The 21,428-nt window shown below is 44.9% G+C and overlaps 2 protein-coding genes across 6 annotated transcripts; one reads left to right on the plus strand and one right to left on the minus strand.

Moving 5' to 3' along the window:
* Positions 1 to 104: 104 nt before the first annotated feature.
* On the minus strand, positions 105 to 13,305 carry zfr2 (zinc finger RNA binding protein 2). Its single transcript, XM_029146524.3, has 19 exons — positions 13,151 to 13,305; positions 11,066 to 11,321; positions 10,849 to 10,966; positions 10,408 to 10,632; positions 9,752 to 10,077; positions 9,401 to 9,589; positions 8,955 to 9,195; positions 8,608 to 8,801; positions 8,208 to 8,327; positions 7,900 to 8,045; positions 7,413 to 7,539; positions 7,118 to 7,320; positions 6,727 to 6,895; positions 5,564 to 5,738; positions 2,974 to 3,062; positions 2,382 to 2,477; positions 2,155 to 2,266; positions 1,819 to 1,916; positions 105 to 1,739 (listed from the first exon to the last, which is right to left on the minus strand). Exons 1-19 carry the CDS (start codon positions 13,201 to 13,203, stop codon positions 1,566 to 1,568), a joined length of 3,111 nt encoding a protein of 1,036 aa, XP_029002357.1. The 5' UTR covers positions 13,204 to 13,305; the 3' UTR covers positions 105 to 1,565.
* A 680-nt stretch (positions 13,306 to 13,985) lies between these two features.
* atcaya (ATCAY kinesin light chain interacting caytaxin a) lies at positions 13,986 to 20,961 on the plus strand. 5 transcript variants are annotated; one of them, XM_029146530.2, is made up of 13 exons: positions 13,989 to 14,689; positions 15,801 to 15,900; positions 17,209 to 17,267; positions 17,361 to 17,615; positions 17,779 to 17,949; positions 18,062 to 18,164; positions 18,263 to 18,394; positions 18,489 to 18,575; positions 18,711 to 18,809; positions 19,026 to 19,061; positions 19,143 to 19,214; positions 19,296 to 19,354; positions 19,741 to 20,961. In XM_029146530.2, the coding sequence occupies exons 2-12, from the start codon at positions 15,824 to 15,826 to the stop codon at positions 19,327 to 19,329; spliced, it is 1,125 nt and encodes a 374-aa protein (XP_029002363.1). In that variant the 5' UTR covers positions 13,989 to 14,689; positions 15,801 to 15,823; the 3' UTR covers positions 19,330 to 19,354; positions 19,741 to 20,961. The 5 variants fall into 5 exon arrangements, with proteins under 5 accessions (XP_055363950.1, XP_029002363.1, XP_029002360.1 ...); XM_029146527.3 differs by having other exon boundaries at positions 13,991 to 14,689; positions 19,780 to 20,961; XM_029146528.3 differs by lacking the exon at positions 13,989 to 14,689 and adding an exon at positions 15,039 to 15,716 and having other exon boundaries at positions 19,780 to 20,961.
* Positions 20,962 to 21,428: the final 467 nt, after the last annotated feature.

Consider the following 21,428-nt stretch of genomic DNA (forward strand, 5'->3'; position numbering starts at 1 on the left):
GCGACGCAAGGAGTGACGCTGAAGGCGACTGTCGGACGACTCCGTCTCGCCCTTGACGCGCAACCGCTCATGACCGAAGCGTGACACAAAGTTTGGAGACGAGGCGGCTTTAAAGTGTTTTAATAAATCCTTTGTGAGCCAACACTACAAAGACATTCAAATAATAGAGACGGCAACGCTCACACTTTATGTCTGAACAATACAAAATACATTGCATCATCCTTCAGAAATAAAATAGGCCAAACATACCATATATAGATGTGTATATATGAGAAATTCAAACTACAAAATAAGTCTCACATGTCAACCTTTAAGCCAAAAGTTGTGCAACTGTCCCTTCCTCGTCCTACATCTTTACGAAACAAGGTAATTACAATAAGAACCACACACACACTCACACACACAAACTCATACATGTTCATCTTACTCCGTTGTCGGTAACACACAACATGATGCAGGCACAAGGAAGAAGGTCAAAGGGCGATAATCATCTGATCAGTACAGCAGATATTCCATCTTGTGACTAAAGTGTCTCTTTTGCTAACCATACTCTGGAACAAGAAAGGTTACTAGGCATAATTATTCAAACGCTTAAATTATGGCTGCATACAGTAACATTATCGTTTCTTAAGTGCTTCATATCCTCTGCATGCTACAGACTGTGCAAGATGAGACGAGTCCCATCAGAGACCGGTCTGCTTTCCAGTGTGACCTCCACATAAAACCATGGTGAGGGGGGGGCAAAAACTTAGTGATGCACTTTAATGGGAAGCTGTTTGTATGTAGACTTTGCAGGTATGATTAAAGGTGTGATTGCAGGAACTTTGGTCAGAAACTCTTGTTTGTCCTCCGTTGAACTTTCACATAGTGTCAGAGTCAACAGAGAGTCAGTGGAGACTTTAGAGGGAGCAAAGACAACAGAAGTTTAGCATGTAGGTTCAACTGGGCAGCGCAGATGCATCACTTTAGGCACGATGAACATCACAGTACCGTATATCTGAAAATCAGTCAGTCTTCTGTTTGTTTTTGAGCACATTTCATCGTACAAACGTCATGCATCAGTGTTGGTTAACTGGATCCTTCCTCGCGCGGGGGGACGTGGAACTAAACTGGCCCAAAGAGCAGCGGAGTTCAGGCTCCTCTTCAATGAGAAGCACTGGGAATAAAGCTTAAGGTGCTGATGATTTCATGGTAATATCATATTCAAACGATACAACTGTAAGTGGTCGAGTTGTGTTTCTGTCTGTGCGTGGACAAAATAACAGTGAGGAGGAGTTGGCGTCTAGAGTGAAGGTGGACTGAAGTGGAATCATGTAGTTGTCATGGTTTTCATCTAAAGGAGCAAGTTCTCTCTGTCTACTTTAAAAGACGCTATGTCTGAGCTTCAGTCAGAGTTCTCACACTTCAGTCATTTAAATTCAAGGTAGACATGTAACATGTTGAGTTGTTTATATCCATGTTATAGCTGCATGTTAAGATTGTTGTCCACATAAGAAACCTTAAAATAAAGTAAACATTCTACCAGTCTCTAAATTAGCCAACACGTACGCTCTGCCGGCAAAAGGTCAAGCACTTCCGCCTTCCTCCTTTTTGTCCTTCTTGCCCTCCCCCTCCTCCTCCCCCGCGTCGCTGACGTCCCGCCGACGCTTGCGGTTGCGCGCGCTCGACTTTGACGCCGGCAGAGACTCCATGCCGAGCACCTTGTGGATCTGACGGAAGGCGAGCAGCCGCAGGGCGTGCTGGGAACAGAACAGCAGAATGAGTGGACCGCTCTGAAGCGGTTCCGTAGCCGCTGTGCAAAACGCTCGGTAACGGCACCTGTGCACTGGCAGTGATGTCCTCTCGGGACTGGACCATCACCGCTTCCAGAGCATCGGTTGGCTCCTTCTCACATGGGTCCATCAAACCTGGTCCGTCTGATTGACAGGAGGAACCAACAGACAATAAAAACCTAGTGAGCGAATCAGTGACCTTACAGATTTGAAGGTCATCTGTACTAGAGCCCCTAAAGACCCTTTAAACCAATGTAAAGATTTAATAAAAGAAACGTATGAATTATCGGACGTAAACAACATTTGCCATTTGTTTCGGTAGATCCCCTTTATCTGGGGTTAGGATTCGTAATTCACAGGCATGTCATTACAGCTGTCGGACCTGGTAGCAGGATGCCTGTAGAGATGCACTCCAGGACTCGGCGCATGGCCTCCCCCGGGCTGAGTGGGCCTGCAGCGCTGCTGATCACCTTTTCCACCAGCAGCTCCATCGCCTGCAAGAGGAAACACAAAGGGGGGAAACAGACAGTCAAGGGTGGTTCTTCACCTGCTATACGTTGCTCCATTTTGTTTTCGGTGGTGAAACAAGTGCAGTATAATGACACTTACCCAGCTGGGCATCCGTCCCCAGGTGGGAACCCGCTGACATAAATCCCTCAGCACTCGAATGATGATCACACAGGACTGTAGCCCGTTAGCTCGCGCCTTTAGTGAGTAGGAAGGATAAAGAGATCAAACAGTGGTGCTTTGCAATGCAACTGTGACGTGATTATATTCAATTACACTTAAATGATGCTATTCGTCATATCCGATAGTGATGTTATCTTGCCTATCTGGCAGACAAAATTAACTTTCCCAGTAACTGAAATACTAAAAAACCCATTAGTCAAAGTTCAAAACAAGCACGAGCTTTTCATAGTGTGACCTTTTAACTGATCAGTGAACACTTTGCAGGAAAAAAAAAGCATGACGCATGAAGTAATAGCCCTGAATTCCACGTTAGTCGTGTACGTAATGTTTTTTCTTCTACAGGAAACAGAATCATTTGTAACATCCGCGAAAACAAATAACCACAAAATGATTTACGCATGTAAGTCCACTGTTACTGGCCAATGGGGAGGATTCATACTTGAGTCTCCACAGGTTTGGTACAATCCTGACCCCGACATGGGTCGAAAGATCCAAAAGCTGATGCATTTACCTGAAACCATTTGGCATGACGGAGCGCAGCCAGGTTCTCCAGACACTTCTTCTTATTCAGGAGATCAGGAGGCTCCTTCTCAGCCACACCTGGTGGACAGAACACGCACCATCTCACAACTTACAGTCAAAACAGAGCAAAACTCGAACAGTGACTCAACAATGTTGCCGATAAAGAATGAGAGTCCGAAACGCAGGATGCTCCGGGTTTATCTGTCGCCAAACACTTCATCCTTTCCCCAAAACACATCAAGCTGATTCATTGAAAATAAAATTCTATATTTAACAGATATTCCAAGTAAAAGACAAGCAGAAAATAGAATCGGTACGCAGCAGAGGGTGACATATAACAAGAAGGAAAAGCAAGGCACCGACAGAGACGTTTATAGTTTCAGAAATAAGGGATCGGCTAAATTTACTGTCTGATCCACAGCTGTCCATTTCTTGTGTTTAATGCTGTTACATCACAGCCTTGGTTCTCAGCATGCTGACTATTGTGACTGTATGGGACTCTGGAAGGAAGACAGTGTTAATGGTGTAAGTTACTGTTTTCTATTATGCCGAGTCAAAATGTTGCTGAATTAAAGATTAATTTCCTTATCTCAGTGATTCAGTCGTTTCATCACTCGTACGAGGAGGTTTGAGGAGAGGAACTAAACAGTTTTTCATTAGAAAAGCACACGTCCTTTTTTTCCCATCACTGCTGGTAAACAAGTGGTTATGTTTAAGTGTTTACAAAATCCACGTCCAGAAAAGTTGGCGCTTTCTCTAAATTACAATAAAACCTGATTTCTGGGATTTGTCAATTCACTAAAACATTTATCTGACAATCAATGCGGTTTTAATTGTTGCCCCTAACTGACCTGTTATACATAAATGTTGTCAGTTTAAAAATTTCAGTTAAAACATCATCATGAGAAAATTACAAAATCAGTCCTTTCACCAGCTACAGTAAAAACTGACCACGAAGATTTTAGGTCCAGAAACTCTGGAATCTTTTGAACATGGGGTGAAAACTGTTTCAGGTGCTGACACACCAAGATTTGAATTGAATTTGTGGAACCAAACTCTACATTCCCCTGAATTATTAAAATATATTTCTGTTCATCACCGAATACACCGGAAATATGTAGTTTATACATTTGTCCCCAACCTTTCTGGAGGCAGAGATTGTAGAATTTCATCCGAACTGTGTCCCCATATTGGAACAATTTAGAATGTTACGCGGATGTTACCACAGTAGAGTCACTGACTGAAACACACCGCCTTAATATTGAATAATGACATTTGCTAAGACCTTTTGCCACTGCAGCTGCATGTACCATTCTGACAGGTTCGTTCAAAACATTCAGTGCGTGTACTACGGACTGTGATGAGGCAATGCGTGTCAAGGCCGGCCTTGGGGTTTTCCACACTTCCATATTTGCTATAAATGTAGCAACAGAGACGTTATTAGCCTCTCTCTACAGAGGTACAAGGGAAACACACAACAAAACCAAAGCCGCTCTTGAAGTCTGCACTCCCATACCACTTAGAATCAAAGTCATTTATCATCCCGCTTAGAGCTCCGAGGTTTGACCCGGCAGCAGCTAAGCCCCTATGACCATCAGGAACGAGAGAGTTTAAAAACTCAACAAAAGTTTCATTTACAGTAAGTCGTACTATTCTTAGTGGTATGTGTACAAGTGTCAGTCTTTGGCTTGCCTAGGTCTGCTGATACAGAATCATGGGGCACTGATCAACAAACCCAAACAAAATTTACAAAATCAAAAAAGGCACAGAAAACATTTCTACCATGTTTTCAAATGGTAAAAAACACGTTAAAATGCTGACAGTTACTGGAGCAGGTGGAGGAGTGTTTGCTACACAATGATCTCTAAACAAATCCTGAATGCAAGGAAAATAATGACATGGCTCAGTCAATAGTGTTTCCTTTTAGTACTGATCATTGTGAGGCGATACATAGATACAAATCAACACTCCATCACCTTGGCCTTGATAATGCCATGTCATGGTGCAGGGATGAGAGACAAGGAGATGGAAAGTCGCTGGACCTCAAAATCCCCTCCGAGGCCTCATCGGGAAAAATGCGAGAGGAAACAAAGTGTCTCTCATATGAGTCTTTTGGTTTGCATGATTTGTAACTAATTCATTACTCAAGCATTTCCATCCCTGGGCATTATCTCAACACTTCAGTGTAATAAATAAGGTTTTTACCTGAGCATGTGTTCATATAATTAAACACACACCTCAGTGGCACAGAAAGGTCGGAGAGCCCGGCTTTTGATTCCCATGTCGCAGAAAAGAAATAAATAAATTGGGGACTAGCGTAACTGCAAACAATGTGGGAAATGAAAAAGGCTGGACAAATGAATGTGGAAGTTCATTCTTAATTTAGGGGTTAAAAAAAATCTTAAACGTGGGCTTAGTTAAAGTCCCACCTTTCAGTCTGTGTAATTTAAGAGCTTCAGCCTGAAATTTCAGTTGCTAATGGGTGGAAGGGTGGAGCAAGGAGTGTATATACAGATCGGTGCATTACACACATTGCTAACATTTGGTAGTCTGGTACTGAAAGCTTTGGCTTCTCTAACCTTTCTCAGCCGCTTTTCCTCCTGCCTGCTTGTCCTTCTCAGCAGCAGGGTCCTCCCTCATCAGCGGCGAGGTGAGAGAAATGGTCACCTGCATTTTGGGCTCCTTGCTTGAAACTATCACGATGTTCGCCTCCTCGGGTTGAGCCTGCACCTCATACTGATCTTCAGAAAATGTCTGCCGGTTAAAAGGACACTTGTGATTACTCCCTACAGAGGAGGAGGGGGTGTGGGGGCTGGAATAGCCGTGTGTGGCAAGACTCAAACCATCACTTTTACAACATATTTTTACAAATATTTTTGTTTCTCTTGAGAATTCCCTTATTTCAATAGTGTCAGTAACACAATTATTTATCAGTGTTACTGTACCTTTGTAATATTAAGGTTTTGTGGGAGAAAAAAAATCCCAATCTCACTCTGTAGGATGCAGGTGTCACAACCAGGCAGTAAATCTAAAGATCAGTGAAAAAGCGCTAAAGCAGGAGGGAGGAAGGGGTGAGCAATTACAACACAGCACATCCTTGTCTTTATCACACTTCTGTTCTGTGGACCTTAAATGGAAATCGCAGTTATTTAAAAAGTACCCACAGGTTTACTCTAAAGCTTAGGGGCAGTTTAATCATTTTGTGAACATGGAGAAATTTGTCCAATCCCAAAATCTACACAAATGAAGACAACAATTGTGTTAGCGATGAATCCTAGACATACGCTAGAGCAGAGAGTAAAAGTAAACTACAGAAATATCTCATAGTAAAGTAAAAGCATTGTTTTTCTGGCTGTGGAGACACATGTTCACATATGATTAATCAACTTCTACAGCTTATGAGATGAACCCATGTACCAATATGTGTACTAAAAACAGAGCGTCAGGTTGTGAAACGAAACCTTTTGGCAAAAAAGCGTTCCATTCCACGTGTTACATAACTACAGTATAATAGGTTAGGCCCCCAGTATGTTGCTCTTATGACAAGTCATAAGGCAGGGAGCGTCAGACAAGTAGTTCCCCTTTCTAAGTCTCTATTGCATCTGACTGAAGATATTTCTAAAGGATGTTGAGAATAGATGCTAACAGTGTGAGTGTGTTTACCAAGTTCCTCTCTCCCTTCACCTCACACACAGTCTCAATGTTTTCTCATTTAACAGTGTTGTTTATGAGCTTTTCTTACCTCCAGTTCCTTGGGCAGCTGTTTGGCGACACTTTTAAGTAAAGCGATGGTGGGCTTCTTAGCGGTGAGAAGGATGAGCTCCACATTCCTGTCTCCTCGAAGCAGCAGGCCTTTGGCCAGGATGCCCACCCTCATCACGCCTTTTAGCAGCCGGGCGGAGTTCTCACTACTGTCCAGAGAAAAAGAGGCCAAGATGGAGTTTTAAGCCTTATAGACATTTTACAAAGCATACAAGCCTTGAAATGCACCCTCTACAGATCCTCCGTGGATGGAGTTTATTGGTCTACTCGCAGCTTTGAAGTCATGACGGTCCAATAAAACTACCTCATTCATTCATTCTAATCTGAGATGAAACGGTTATTTTATTATTACAGTAGGTGGAGACTTGTACCCTTTTTCCTCTGCCTCAGTAGCAGCAGTGGCAGCAGCTGGTGCCTCCTTCTCCAACAGGGAATCTGACACCAGTTTCAGAGCTCGCTCAGAGTGGGAGACGATCCTCTGAACAGCCTGCAACTCCTCTTCCACTGGGTAAATAGTGGAATGTTTAGCCATGATGTGACGATCATCGGGAGAGTCAGGCCGGCGCATGCATGTCTAGAGGAAGTGGGGGAATATCATCGGGCTTAGAAAGACGTCTCAATTTTTATTCTGTAGCGCACAAAACTAGCAAAAAACACAAGGCTCACCAGCAGAGGGGGCACCGGCATGCCGGGGCGGCTCATCAGGGGTGGAGGAACCATCCTGCGCCTCTGCTCCCCCCAGTACATCTGCTCCTCCTCAATCCTCCGCCAGTACATGTCCTCCTCATACCGCCTGCAGGAGGGAGGATCTGTTATAGTCTTTCATTGAAAGGAATTTATTCTCAAAGAAAAGTTTGTGGGTGTCAATGAAACACATTTTGTTTGAACCAGCAGCAGGAGTCTTCCTTCCCAGGTCTGGTATGACAAACCGAACATCACATACATACAGAAAAAACCTACTCAAGTGAGTAATTCAATTCAGTCAATTAAGGATTAGGCTTTTCATGTAGATTATATTTGATTATGTATCAGTGTCAGTCAGAGCTTTAGAACTTCCTGTTTGGCAATATCACCTACATGATTGCACGTCCTTATAGTCTATTTTAATAAGGTCATATCTGTGTGGAAATACATTTCTGACCGCAAGCCTAACCTCATTTCCATGTGCCAGCGTTGCTCGTCATCTCTCTGTCTCTTCAGCACCGCCTTCTGTTTCTGCTTCTTCAGTTTGCTCTCCTGCAGCTTCCTGGCTCGGTTACTGGGCTTGATCTCCACAGGAAGCTCTGGGTTTACTTTTTTCTACAAAAGGGACAGAACAAACAGTCTTGTTCTCACCATGTAACTTCAGCTTGTTAAAAGCACATCAGAGAATGCTTACTGTCACAGACACACATCTAACTGAAGAAACCTGCTATCGCAGAGTTATGGTCAAGTTCTTGGTCAGGTCTTTCACTCTCTCACCTTGTATTGCAGTCTGTGCCTTCGTCCCTTCAGGTGCATGTCTTTGGCGTTAGGGTCATTAAAGCTGCACTCACATAGTTTACAGTGGAATCTAATCACTTTGCCGTCTTCATTGCGAACCTAAAGCAGACAGTTTGGGGAAAGACACACTGATGTACAGTAGTAGGATTTAAAACGATAACACTACACTGCAGACAGGAATTACTAGTGTGTTACCTATATTAGACTTACAATGCAATTACAAGTTTCCCGTGATTTGTTTGCATATAGAATCAAAGATTTAAGGAATAATGTCAATCTAGATAAAGGCTTACATTCATTACATTACTAATGTGCCTTGAATGTAAGCCCAGCGCCACCTACAGACGCAACACTGGGGTTTACTTCCAGTTTACTCTACCTCCTCTACATAGTCATGTCCCACTGGCTGGATGTCTCCCTGGCCTCCAGCTTTGTCTCCATCCTCATCCTCGCTATGAGGCTCCATCTTGTGAAGCAACTGTGGCAACGACTCCTCGACCTTCACTGCAGTCAACACGGGCGGCGCTGCTGTTGGTACTGGTGTCAGTGCTGAAGTGCTGGCGGGCTTAGTGGCTGTGGGAGAGGCAAGACATTTGTATTTTCAGCCTTAGAGTAGAGAGGCATTACATTATGTGGGGGTTGCGTCATCCATTTGATGACGTTAAGATTCACAATAAATGACATAATACACAACTGTTTAACTCCACTGCAAATGAGCAAACTTACAAATGACAGTTATTTTAGAAGTAGTTGGTTTCTTGACTGGTGGTGTTGTTTTAACCGTGGGGTGTAACGCCACCTGTTTGGGTGTCGCAGGGGGAGCTGAAGTGGCTGGGACAGAAGCAGGAGTGGACGCGGATGCCGGAGGTTTCCCAGCTGTCGATGTCGTGACAACTGGAGCGGAACTCACTAACACCGGCTCGGTGGAAGGTATAGGCTTGCCCAGCTTAGTGTGAAGTTTCACCACCTTTCCAAGGTTAACACAGACAGAGAGGGAGAACAACCTAAAGCTGCTGATACTTAATCCCACTCCAAATCCCTCAGGCACTTTTAAGACTTGGCAACTAAGAATGAACACCATGAGCAAAGTTGTGTCCAATAATTAAACATCATATTCTACACTACAACAGATAATTAATTTAGAAAGAGAAAAACATTATTGTTGTTCTAACCTTCTGGTGTTTGGACCCACGAATATGAGCAGCATAGGCATCCACTCCAGTGCAGGAGACATCACACAACTCGCATCGCAGCTGAGTCTGGGCCCCTCTGGGCCCATTGCTGTTCCCCGTCTGTCCCCCAGATTTCATAGCTGCCTCTTTTTTCTTATGCTTCTGGCCTTCAAGGTGCTCCCGGTATGTCTGGACCAGCAATTTACAAAAAAATCGCAAGGATTAGGCAAGTGAATAAAGAAACTTAACAATATGTATTTGTTTGTGATATTTAGCGTCCTCTGGCTACACGCCGGCTATGGGAAAATACAATCATGTTGATTCAACCTCCTCTCATCCGTGACTCCGTACCTGAGGGCCCGCACAGCTGATCTTGCAAATGTCACAGTAATGGAGCTGCGGCTGCTTCGGCGGCCCTTTAGGCTTCTGCATCTTGCTCTGGTGAAATGTGGGCTTTTTGTACGCGTTGCCTGCCGGAGCCGTCACCATGTTGCTGCCCGAGTTGCTCCATGATGAGCTGGTCAGCTGCTTGGGCGGTTGCTGGATGGGGGCCTGGTGCTGCTGAGGCTGTTGAGGTGGAGGCTGTGGCTGAGCGAGAGTCTGCTGAGCTGGCTGGTAATAGGAGGGGGTGGATGCGGAGGTATAGCCAGATGAATCATAACTGGAATAGCTAATGCCTGAGGGCGAGAGAGCAAAGGAAGAGAAGAAGGGAAGATCATTGTGAAAAAAAACACACACATTCAAGATATGGGTCAAATATGAATACTTAGTTGCAGTCATGCAAGCATTAATCTGCACTTTAATTTCACAGGGGGCGGCATCTGGCCTAAAGATGATTTAAATGAACTGACCTGGACTTAAAGGGGAATAACACAGAACAAATGCAGCAAACATTATGTGTAAGTTAATGTGCAGCAATAAATTCTATAACACTGTCCACACAACTTAGGTCAACAAGGCTACGCTGAGTAAAGCAACTGTTATTTTCCTCTCTTACGGTATGCTACCTGAGTAGGAGGTGGCTGAAACTGTGGAGCTGAAGGAAGAGCCCAGGGTGTAGGATGATATTGGAGTTGGAGGCTGCTGGACACTGGTAGACGCAGGGTAGATGTTGTAGCTGGTGGACACAGAGCTGGAGGGGGCCAAAGGTTTCAGGGCCGTTACCTGCCTCTGGGGAGGAGGCTGGCTGTAGACAGTGGTGGGCGCTGGACTGTACACGCTCTTCACTCCCACTAGTAGCAGGGATGAGATATAAGCATAAGACGCTCCAGCAAAGCAGACTGGATAATTTCTCTAGCAAATAAGCAGCAGTCAAATTTCTCGCACATCACCTTAAAAGGCCACCAAGAATGATGCCTAACAAATCCTCCAACAAGGTGTTTAAACCTGAGTCTTGGTTCTTGCTCAGCGCTGTCACACAACATGAAGATTAATATAACCTGGCTCACCTGTCTGGTAGTAACTCTCTGCAGGTGTCCTTTGTGCAGGAGCTATACTAGTTTGGTAGTACTGTTTATTGTCGTATGTAGTCACAGCAGCAGGGCGTCCGTAGCTGTAGTTGTCTTGCTGTGTTTGATCAAGAGAAGGCAGTACACAAAAGTAAGGTACCTAAAGCTAAGTGAGCATAGGGCAGAAATGAGATAAGAGAAGCCGAAGGCGACTGACCGTATCCGAGTACACCTGGTAGGTCTGTGGTGTGGTGGTGGGCTGTGGGGGGGCAGGGGGTTCTGGTTGCCTGTAGGTGTAGTCTGGGGGAGGCTGGTGGCTCTGATAGGCAGGGTAAGGGACAGAAGCCACAGGCCGGGCTGCCTGAACTGGAGCTGGTGCGTAGGATGCGGTCACTGCATGAGCCACAGCTGGAGCTTGTTGGACGCTGTAACTGGCCGTGGAGGGGTGGGAGTAGGCTGGGGGAGGCTGAGTGCTGAGTGCAAGCAGAGGAACGGAAAGTCAAAGTTAGTTCACGCAACCCACAGCTGGAAAAACTAACTAGCAAATTGTGGGGTGTTATGCCTCAAACGGACTTGAACTATTGTCCCATCTACCTCAGTCAAGTATTACTAAGATTTTTAGATATATTTGTATAATGTATAATTAATAGAACTGTGGAAAACACACTTAATAAAACAACAACCGCATCATGTCTGTTTAAGATTAATAAATTATGGAAGGCAACATTACAGGGAATCTTTGCGTGAGCGAGTAGCCATGCACTGACTTTTCCCCTATCTCTAATGTTTGCTGGAGAGAACGCAGCATGTGTCAGTGATTATCAGGTTCTAGTCATCTTTTAGTGCCAGAAGAAAGAACAAGTGCAAACAACATTCACAGCCTCAATCTGAAGCATTAGAGACAGACATTATCCCAAATATCCCACTGACAAAAAAACAGCACAAATCAATACATTTAGCTGGACACTCATTGTCTGACCTACTTGTCAGCTCTGGCTCATCCTCATCACCAAAGCCACAAAGCCTCTGAAGGTTAAACTAAATGGAGAACAAAGCTTAATGCTGCAGCTCTACTAAACTACTACTATAACTACTGTGTCTGCGGCAATATACTGTAGATGCCAGACAATTCATGCTACTCATTCCTAATGTTTTGCTACAGGGTTGAGACCATTGTGGCTTAAATGTCAGTGTGCGCAGGGCTGTCCCACAGAATGTTTGAAACAATGACAGAAATGTTATGACAATTATGTATTTTCTAATCAGTTTGTATTAAAGTGGCCAATCACACTGAGCCTGCAGGTATTTGATTTGCTCATTAACCTATTACTCTCAAATACCATTGGAGAAAATTAAATCTACATAGACCAAGTACAAACACTGAGCGAAGCAGCACTTCAATTAATAATTCCCAAATTTCCTCCTTAGGAACTATTGTTATTAGATGAAAATAATAAATTTGAAAAAATCATTTTTAACTTAGAAAGTTTTACCAGATGAAGTAATTATTTGCAGTTTATGCTAAATGAAGCTAAAAAAACAACGCTATGCATTCAACACAGAGACACATCTGAATGTTATTAAAGTGTAATTTAAATGTAACAACGGACATAAAATCAGGAAAAGCAGCATTCCGAAAGAGATGCAGCACGTGTGACTGGATGCGATGCAGACGAATCTGATCGCTCCTGTTCGTCAGGTTTGATGAGCTCACTCACAGACCGTCACACGTCTCGACTGCGGCCAGTGATCATTAAACAAACACTTTGCTATTGTAATTGGGGACGTGTGCTGATGTGGGTACTGTGTTCCTGCAGCAGCACGTGTTTTGTGAACATAAAGCTTGAACACACGCACTGCTGCGGGATTTTGAATCTGGACTTTCAATAAAGCTGGGCCAGGTTAAATTAGTCTTCTAATCAAATAGATGCAACACCGGCCAAACTCTCACCCGTCCACGCAGAGCCAGCTCGATTAACTTCACAGCCAATGTGATACTTAGTATAATGTACTTTACGCCAAAGTACATAACGTGCTAAACCGCTGAGCCATCGCTAGGACCTTTCCGAGCTACCGTGACCGGACTGGGATTCACCTAACACCGATCAGCATGACGTGAAGCGCTGGCCTGCGGACGCAGCTAGCTCCCCTCAGCTAACTCAAGTAGCAGGTCAAGCTAGCTGCGGTGGCAACGCCACGCAGTAAAGTCCCACCAGGGGCCGTGTCTCTGCCGACACACATCTCTAGCTGATGAATGTGACTCAACACACACGCTGACATCAACCTATAATAGTTGAGTTACCTGTATTGCGGACCGGCACCATGTGTGAAGCCGAAATAATTGCTTGCAGCCATCTTGGCATATAGTACTGGCAGAAAGCGGCGAAGATGAAGCTTAGCGTCAAGATAGTTCACGGCCCCACAAACGCTGCTCCAACACCGGAAATGCGTAAGAAAAAACATTTCCAGCATACAGTGTGTAAGTCGTATTTACTGTTATGTATTCACGATTTTTTTCAAGAGGGAGTAAAAGCTAACTGGTTTAATTAGTGATCTTTAAAATTAGATTTGTATTTTGTTCGTTACAATAATAAACCGATAAACAAAGTTGTAATATTATTATTGCTGTATTGCTTCTTTTTTGTAGAAAAATATTCTTTTATATAATATCAAATTCCTTCCCAAGTTAAAATGGAAAATATCACAGCCATATCTTTTTGATAGCCCCAGCTTAAGCGAACACGGAAGCAGACTGACATGAATTATCTTGCTTCTCTTGTTTGTTCTCCTGCGGTATCTGCTGAATGTCAGTCACGCTTGCGCCGTCGATAAACACACAATCTAAAGTATGTCCAGCTGCTAAGCAACAACTTATTTGCCAAAATATTTCAATAGGACATGATATTCATATTTTCTGTTTGCCATCAATGCGCATGCTAATGATAATTTAACAGCTATTCCGGCAATACGACCTTGTATTTTCATCTGCACAAAATGTCTTATTTAGAAAGATCTTCTGCAGACAAATGTAGATTAAATCAGCATTCATGGCAGGGATTCTGTGAGAGACTATGATTGGTTGGGTACAAGTGAAGCAAGGGACTGAATAATTAATGCGTGGGGAGAGTTGGGGAGACAGAGAGGGAGGGTAAGTCTGTGGATGGAGGGAGACGGGATGCTGTTGCCAGGGAACAGCAGCCTCTTAGAAGACCGCTGAAAACCACAGCAGGATTTTCTAATAGAGTGAAGACACACAGGGATTGCTGCTACTTTGTCTCCTGTAGGACTTAACACATCGCTTCCTTGAAGGGGTTCGGACACAAGATAAAGAAGAAGGGTTTGATTTGATTGAGAGGGTGAAGAAAGTGGGTGAAAATGATCCACTAACCACAGGCAGAGAAACGGGGGGAGAGGGCGTCTGGGTTGCTTGGATCATGATGCCAGAGCAGATGCATTCCCTCTAAAGGAATTTCTGTGTGTTGATGGTGTGGACGCAGGAGCTGAGGGGCAGCCTGTCGTCTCACTCTTCACGGCCAGTCTTCCCCCAACAAAGGTAGCCAAAGGCGGCGGAGGAGGAGGGAGGGTGGAGCACAGAGGTGCCCCCTGTCTTTAGACACCTGCTGCTGGCTCGCGTCTGACACCGAGGACACTGTATGTCTGTGTCTGTGCATGAGTGCGTGTGCATGTGAATTAGTCCAAGACAGAGAGGAAGACGAGAGACTTCAGTCAGACCCATGATTTTCTGTCGGCGCGGAGGATCAAGACTTTGTCCCCTTGGGTCTTTGCATCTGTGATTGAGGAGGCAGGAGGACTTGGTGACGAGCTTCATCACATTGCTCATGTAAGTACAACCGCTAACTGAGCATCATCATATTTTATTCTGTACCGTCCACTAGTGTTTGATCCAGTCCTTATTTTCCTACTGGCTGAACCATTTAGGACGACCTAGAAACACCAGTGGACCATTTGTCCACATGAATTTAAAGTCCTGCTCATTTTTACACCTGTACAAATCTGTTTTTGCGACACTGAAAAATAAAAGGAAAAAGTGGACAGATATGATAAATACAATATTTTTAAAAAGGGCATTTTCTAGTATTTTACATATATATTTATGTGAGCTTTGCATTCATGACATTTCCAGCTATAATTCTGCCAAACAAATGATGAAGAGGCAGGTTTAATTTTCTATAGTTAATCATTTATTTCTTTTGTTTTTCTTCTGGTATTGTCAGATGATTTCGAGCCTCTATAGTCAAGTCGGTGGTGTGTCTGTGGGAGAAACCACGGGCTGCACTCTCTTACCTTCACTTTGTTCCTTGTTTACTCAGAAGACCTGCAGGTATTAATTATTTCCTCTTTGAGAGACGTGGCTCTTTTCCAGTTGGTACTCAGCCACAAGTGTCACTGCAAACCCACAGGAACCACGCGTTCTCTCCTCCTAATAATCACACCACTGAAAATATTTCTCCTTGTCATCGTCATTCTGCTTTTTCTCAAATGGTTCAATGTGGGAATTTTTACGTTTCCTGGGAATACTACTGGTGACAGCGTCATACATATACACAGCAGGGTTAAGGAAGCAGTGGAGCAGGATTAGCTGTGGCTGTTGTTCTCCACACTGGCCTCTTAAATTCCACCCGGGAGCGAGTTCGTACGTAATATTTGACTCTGAGGTGCGCTGAGCTCTGTGGGCTCTGTCTGACTCGTCACATGCCTCTCACATACACCGCAGTGGGCGGGGGGGGGGATTAAAACATGTGATCAGCGGCGGTTTGACTCTGTGAATTGTAATGAAAGGGAGGAAATGCTACTGTAACGCCGACCTTCCTGTCCCTTCGCTGTGCAGCCATGCGTCTGACTGTCTAGTCAGTGAGACCCTTTTATGTGTCACTTTTCCTCCTTCGGTTTGGATCATGTTCAAAATGAAATATGTCCCTTCACACCTGCAGGTCCGGCCTCCCCTCTCTGAGGGATGGGCACCACAGAGGCAACTCTACGAATGGAGAACATGGAAGTGAAAGACGAGTGGCAGGATGAAGACTTCCCAAGGTGAGATCCCTTTTACCCATTATCATTGATTCATTTAATAATCACTAAGCATTCATTTAAATATTCTGTTGTTTTTTTATGATTTCTAAGCAAACTGTTGTGTTTTTAGCATTGAGTAATGTCAAAGTACTTAAGACGGTGGATCTAGAACACAAAAAATGGTCACATGTTTGAATGCGAAGCTTCACGGGCAGAGAAAGAGCATCAATGGCAGGCGAGACAGTCAGCATCCTCCCTCCCTCCCTCCCTCCCTCCCCCGTCAGATGGAGAGGCAGGAAGCCAGGGAGCAGGTGCAGCTCCGTCTGTAAATGGGCTCGCGCTACGTCACGTGACGCAACAGCAGTCACTGAGCAACAACACAGAATCACCAGGAAAATGGTGGCAGGTTGTGCTTAAAGCCAGTCGGGGACGGAGGCAGAGGGATTATTGCGCCGGGCTGTGGGAGAAGCTGTGCAGCAGCCTGTCAGGGAGGAGGAAGCAACCACACAGTAAAGTGCCAGAGGTCTAGGAGCTAATCGGCTCAGGCAGCAGCAGCCCCTGACTCTCCTCAGTAGGTAAGCATCACTGCTCTGCCTCGTATTGATGTTTGCTGCTGAAGGACAATGCAGTCACCAACTAGAACAAAGCACAAAACCAGTGCTCCGTCTTTAGGAAAAGGGGTTGGTTTCCTTTAGCTCTGGGCTGTTAGTCACAGCAGGGTCCTCGGGGAACGGATCCGGAGCCATAAACCGCTCCTCCTGCAGACGGGAGGATGGAGCGTTTGGCTTTTAGAGGAAAAACAGCGCGCTGGATGTGCACATGTCAGCGCGTCTCTGCGCTGTTTGCTCATCCTCAACAGGGACACACGCAGAGTTTGACCCGCGCCTCCGCCTGCACCCGACTGTCAACAAGACGCAGCGTGGACGGACGGCAGCGAGCTGCTCCACGCGCCTCATCCTCTGTTCTCCTTTTTTATCCCTCCTTTCCTCCGATCATCGTCTTCCTCCTCCTCCTCCTCCTCCTCCTCCTCTCTGTGGCGCCCGTTGCCGTTTCTCACCAGAGAGAAGTTAATCACTTCTCTGTCCTCCTCTTTTTAATGCGTAGCCAGATCAGTGACAACATCCACGCCTTGACTGGTCCATCGAGCACCAGCCTGATCACAGTCTCACATTTTCACCGCAAGGGCACAGATAAAGGCTGTTTCATAATGGAGATTAGAATCCAGTGGGAAAATGGAAACGTCTTGGTGAATCGACATAAAGGTTTAGGACCCAGTCTTGGCTGCTGTGTTCCATCCCACCTACTGTACCTGTCTGTGTTCCCCTCCAGACCGCTGCCAGAGTACGGAGACATGGATCCCGCCTGTGGTCTGACGGATGACAGAGCCTGTGAGTAACACTCCTCCGCTTGGACATCACTGGAGTCCCTGCTCCGTGTCTTCAGTCTCTTTTTTTCCCCCACTTCTGGTCTCGCTGGTGAAGCTCCCCCCAACTCCCTGCACGTGAGCTCACCTGGAGGGGGAGGAGGGGGAGGAGGAGGCGCGTCCCACCATAAACGCCGCACGCTGGTGGCCCCGGAGATGAACCTCTCCCTGGACCAGAGCGAGGGGTCTCTGCTGTCCGACGACTTCCTGGACACGCCGGACGACCTGGACATCAACGTGGACGACATCGACACGCCGGATGAGACGGATTCGCTGGAGTTCATCACCAACGGCAACGACCTAGAGTGGGAAGGTCAGAGTAAAATGCTTGTTAGCAGTCATGATGTTTTTGTATGCTACGTCATAAACTGGAGCAAACACACAGCTGGAACCACATCTGTAAAAGAAAATGTTTATATATAAAATATATTTTTTCATGGTGGAGAAACTGAGAGGGGTTCTGGCTGCTTGTGCAGATGACACTCCGGTGGCCTCGGCCAAAGCCGGGCCCCGTGACGGGTCAGAGGGAGTGGACGGGGATGGAGCCGCCAACGGACGCCTGTGGAGAACGGTGATCATCGGGGAACAGGAGCATCGCATCGACATGCAGGTCATCAGGCCTTATCTCCGGGTTATCACGCATGGAGGTGCGAGTGGCTGCGACTAACGCCAATGCGGGCACTCACGTGATCGTTTCATGTGGTTTTATGTGAAAGCAGTGGTTGAACTAACACCCGAGAGGCTCTCTCTCTCTCCCAGGTTATTATGGGGAAGGCCTCAACGCCATCATCGTGTTCTCTGCCTGCTACCTGCCTGACAGCAGCTGCCCGGACTACCACTACATCATGGAGAACCTCTTCCTGTGAGTCCGGCTGGATCACGGGGCGTCACAAGGCCCAGTCGGGTCTAAACTCCTCCCGGTGGTGTCCATTTGAATCCCACTCTGCTGCTCCCCCCCAGATACGTGGTGAGCAGCCTGGAGATGCTCGTAGCGGAGGATTACCTGATCATCTACATGAACGGAGCCACTCCGCGGAGTAAGATGCCTGGAATCAGCTGGCTGAAGAAATGCTATCAGATGATTGACAGGAGGTCGGGAAACAAGGACAGAAACGCTAAAACATGAACTGCCATATTATTCATACCCTGATATAAATAATAACTGGACGTGTTTGTGTTTGGGCAGATTAAGGAAGAACCTGAAGTCTCTTGTCATCGCTCATCCTACATGGTTCATACGAACTGTCCTCGCTATATCCAGACCCTTTATCAGGTAATGCACACAAACCAGGAACAGCTTCCTGGTATGCAAACAAATCACAAGCGCCTGATAATGAAGTGCAAAGCCTGAGTGGATGTTTTACTGATTTAAACCATATGTATTTGAATACTGTGGTTTCTTTAACAGTGTGAAGTTCATGAACAAGATCCAATACGTCCACAGCCTGGATGAACTGGCCGAGCTCGTCCCGATGGAGCACGTCCACGTCCCGGAGTGTGTGGTGCAGTAAGTGTCTCTGACCGCAAGGTGGAGGCAATGAGCCGCAGCTGCAACTGGCAACCTGCAGTTTTAAAGATGGTTCATGTAAATCTGTCAGCGAATGTCAAGGCTGATGGGATCTGAGTAAATGTGACATGACGTCATCACTAACGTTATTGAAAAGTAAAAACAATAGGATTTACTGTGTGAGCTGATTACGTAATAACGCTAACTCATTTTCAGATTTGACGAAGAGAGGATTAAAGCTCGAAGGGAAAGGTGAAGTACAGTTCTAATTGTGTTAACATTATTCTCTAAGTGACCTGACTTATACTTTACTACAACTCTGTGTGTGCGTAGGATGGAGCAGGAGCAGAGGCAGCAGGAGCAGCAGCACTCGGTCCCACAGGAACCAATTAAAAAGTCTGACAGGTACTGGATTTTACAGTCACTTTATATGGATCATACACTGCATATTTTACACACTGAAGTGACACCTTGTCTCGTTTTTAGGCCAAAGTCAATGATTGTTGATCAAGGCTTATGAGAAGCGCAGGGCTTTGCGTTGACAGGTAACGACATGGAATTTCTTGCCACAAGATGGCGCTGTGCTCAAAAACGAATCAACAGACACTTGGTGCCTTCTTACCAATTATTTACTTATATTCACGTTTTCATATAGAACATAACTTAGTGAAATGATTATACGTTAAATTAAATTAGCAACAATGAACAGACAATTCTTACCAATTATGTTGGTGCAACGTTATTTCTGCATGCCCGTTGTGCACATCTATCAGAGCATCAGTGATGTAATACATTGAAACAGCTTTAAACAACCAGTCTTCGGCAAATACAGTATAAAATACAATAAAGAAAGAAAATCACTGCCTTTATAGCTGAGAACACTTTTGCATGCTATGCTCAGCAGGCTGACACTCTGTCTGTTGTCTTGAAGGCGGATCCTGTAGAATATGTGTACTTCTAATCCATGCAGGGCGTGATGGATGGATGGAAGCATGGATGGGAGCATGAAACCTATGTAAACTTTACTATTTACAAAAAGCAGCTATCCAGAGAGCAGACCTTGTGCTTCCTCGTCATCCTTCCCATATTCCACCCATCGAGATGCTCCTCTCCCTCAGAGGGAGGACACAGGAAGAACGATGCTCTTCTGTTGGTTGTTGATGAGTCTCTAACAGTTAAACACATTATGTAGCCCGTGTTGCAAATGTTCCATCACCCTGAGACTCACTAACAGATTATTATGCTTTAAATACCTTGAGTCTGTCTGACATTTATAATGATTCTGATTAATGTTAATGTCTCTAACGATGGTTTCCACCTGATAGGATGCCTTGAGTTTTGACTCATAACTGCTGTAGCATAAGGCCTTTAAAAGCGGCTCTGTGGACATTTTAAACTGTCTAAATGTATGCGTTTATAGCGTTTCCCATGTGACCTTTGCTTGATTCCTGTGTCATAATGTGCCTCAGTCTTCTTGTGCTTAACATGCAGAGATTACCGCTGAATTTGCTGAGAACCTCGTATGAGAACATTTGTAAAAAAACTGATATGTTGTGGAAACACAAACAAGACTTTGTAGATAACATTCACTCATTTATTTTATGATGTTAAGTATATAATAGATTCCATGTATTAACTTCTGTAACTCACAAAAGACAAAGTATAATTCACCTAATTTTCCCATAATACGTGTATAATGATTGTGCGTTACACAACACTTCAGATTTAGATTAACTAAGAATATGCCATCTGACTGAAGGATGACGTTTAGAGAAGGGTTCAGCCTTTCGTTTCTTGGGTTGTGGGTTGATTGTACAAACCGAGTATAACTGTTTATCCGGCTGATTGTAGCAGTCACAGGTCGTCTCCTGCAGTTGCTCGTTCTCTGAGGGAAGGTTCTTGTGTTTGCAGCCTGGTGGCTGTAATGAGTGCCTATATTTGAACCAAATGTTCAGAGAACATTCAGAGTTAGACGCCGAGTTGGAGCCCAAACTAACTAAATGTTCATTTGCCTATTAAAGCACAATGGATTATACTGTAATACCTTTGCCTGTCACATGCTGTAAATTGCTCAGATATAAATGGAAAGAGCTGATCTGTCATATTTTGGTTCTGCCTTGTAAATATTACTGAATAAACTGTTCATCTCAAATTGTTTACTTTGATGCTTTAACAAAAGACACAACCTTAACTTGTCTTGTCTTGTGAGTGGAATCAATGATTCTTCCATAATAGGCTGGTGTGATGATATAAATTATTTATATATTGTAAAGTTTTCAGAACACACGTATGCCACATTCTGGACTCATTTTCCTTCCTACATTTTAGTGCCACGCTGAGAATCCTCACTGAGGCAAACAGGCCCTGCCTGTGTGAAGTCACCACCTCAACAGAAGGTTGTGTAACGGTCATCATCGTCACAGGGGCAGAGCATCACACCCCTCTTCCTCAAACCCCACCAGAGGCCCCACTGCTGACCCCTGAGCACTCTGTACTGTGACAGAATTCACATTGCATATACACACAAATAGACGCAGGACATGCATTCCACACACTGGAAAGGTGAGGCTGTGGCCTTAGAAGGCTCCTGCATATTATAAGAATGCATTAAAGTAAAAC

This window comes from Betta splendens, chromosome 4 (genome assembly GCF_900634795.4).
Source record: "Betta splendens chromosome 4, fBetSpl5.4, whole genome shotgun sequence".
In the NCBI taxonomy this organism is placed as follows: Eukaryota; Metazoa; Chordata; class Actinopteri; order Anabantiformes; family Osphronemidae; genus Betta; species Betta splendens.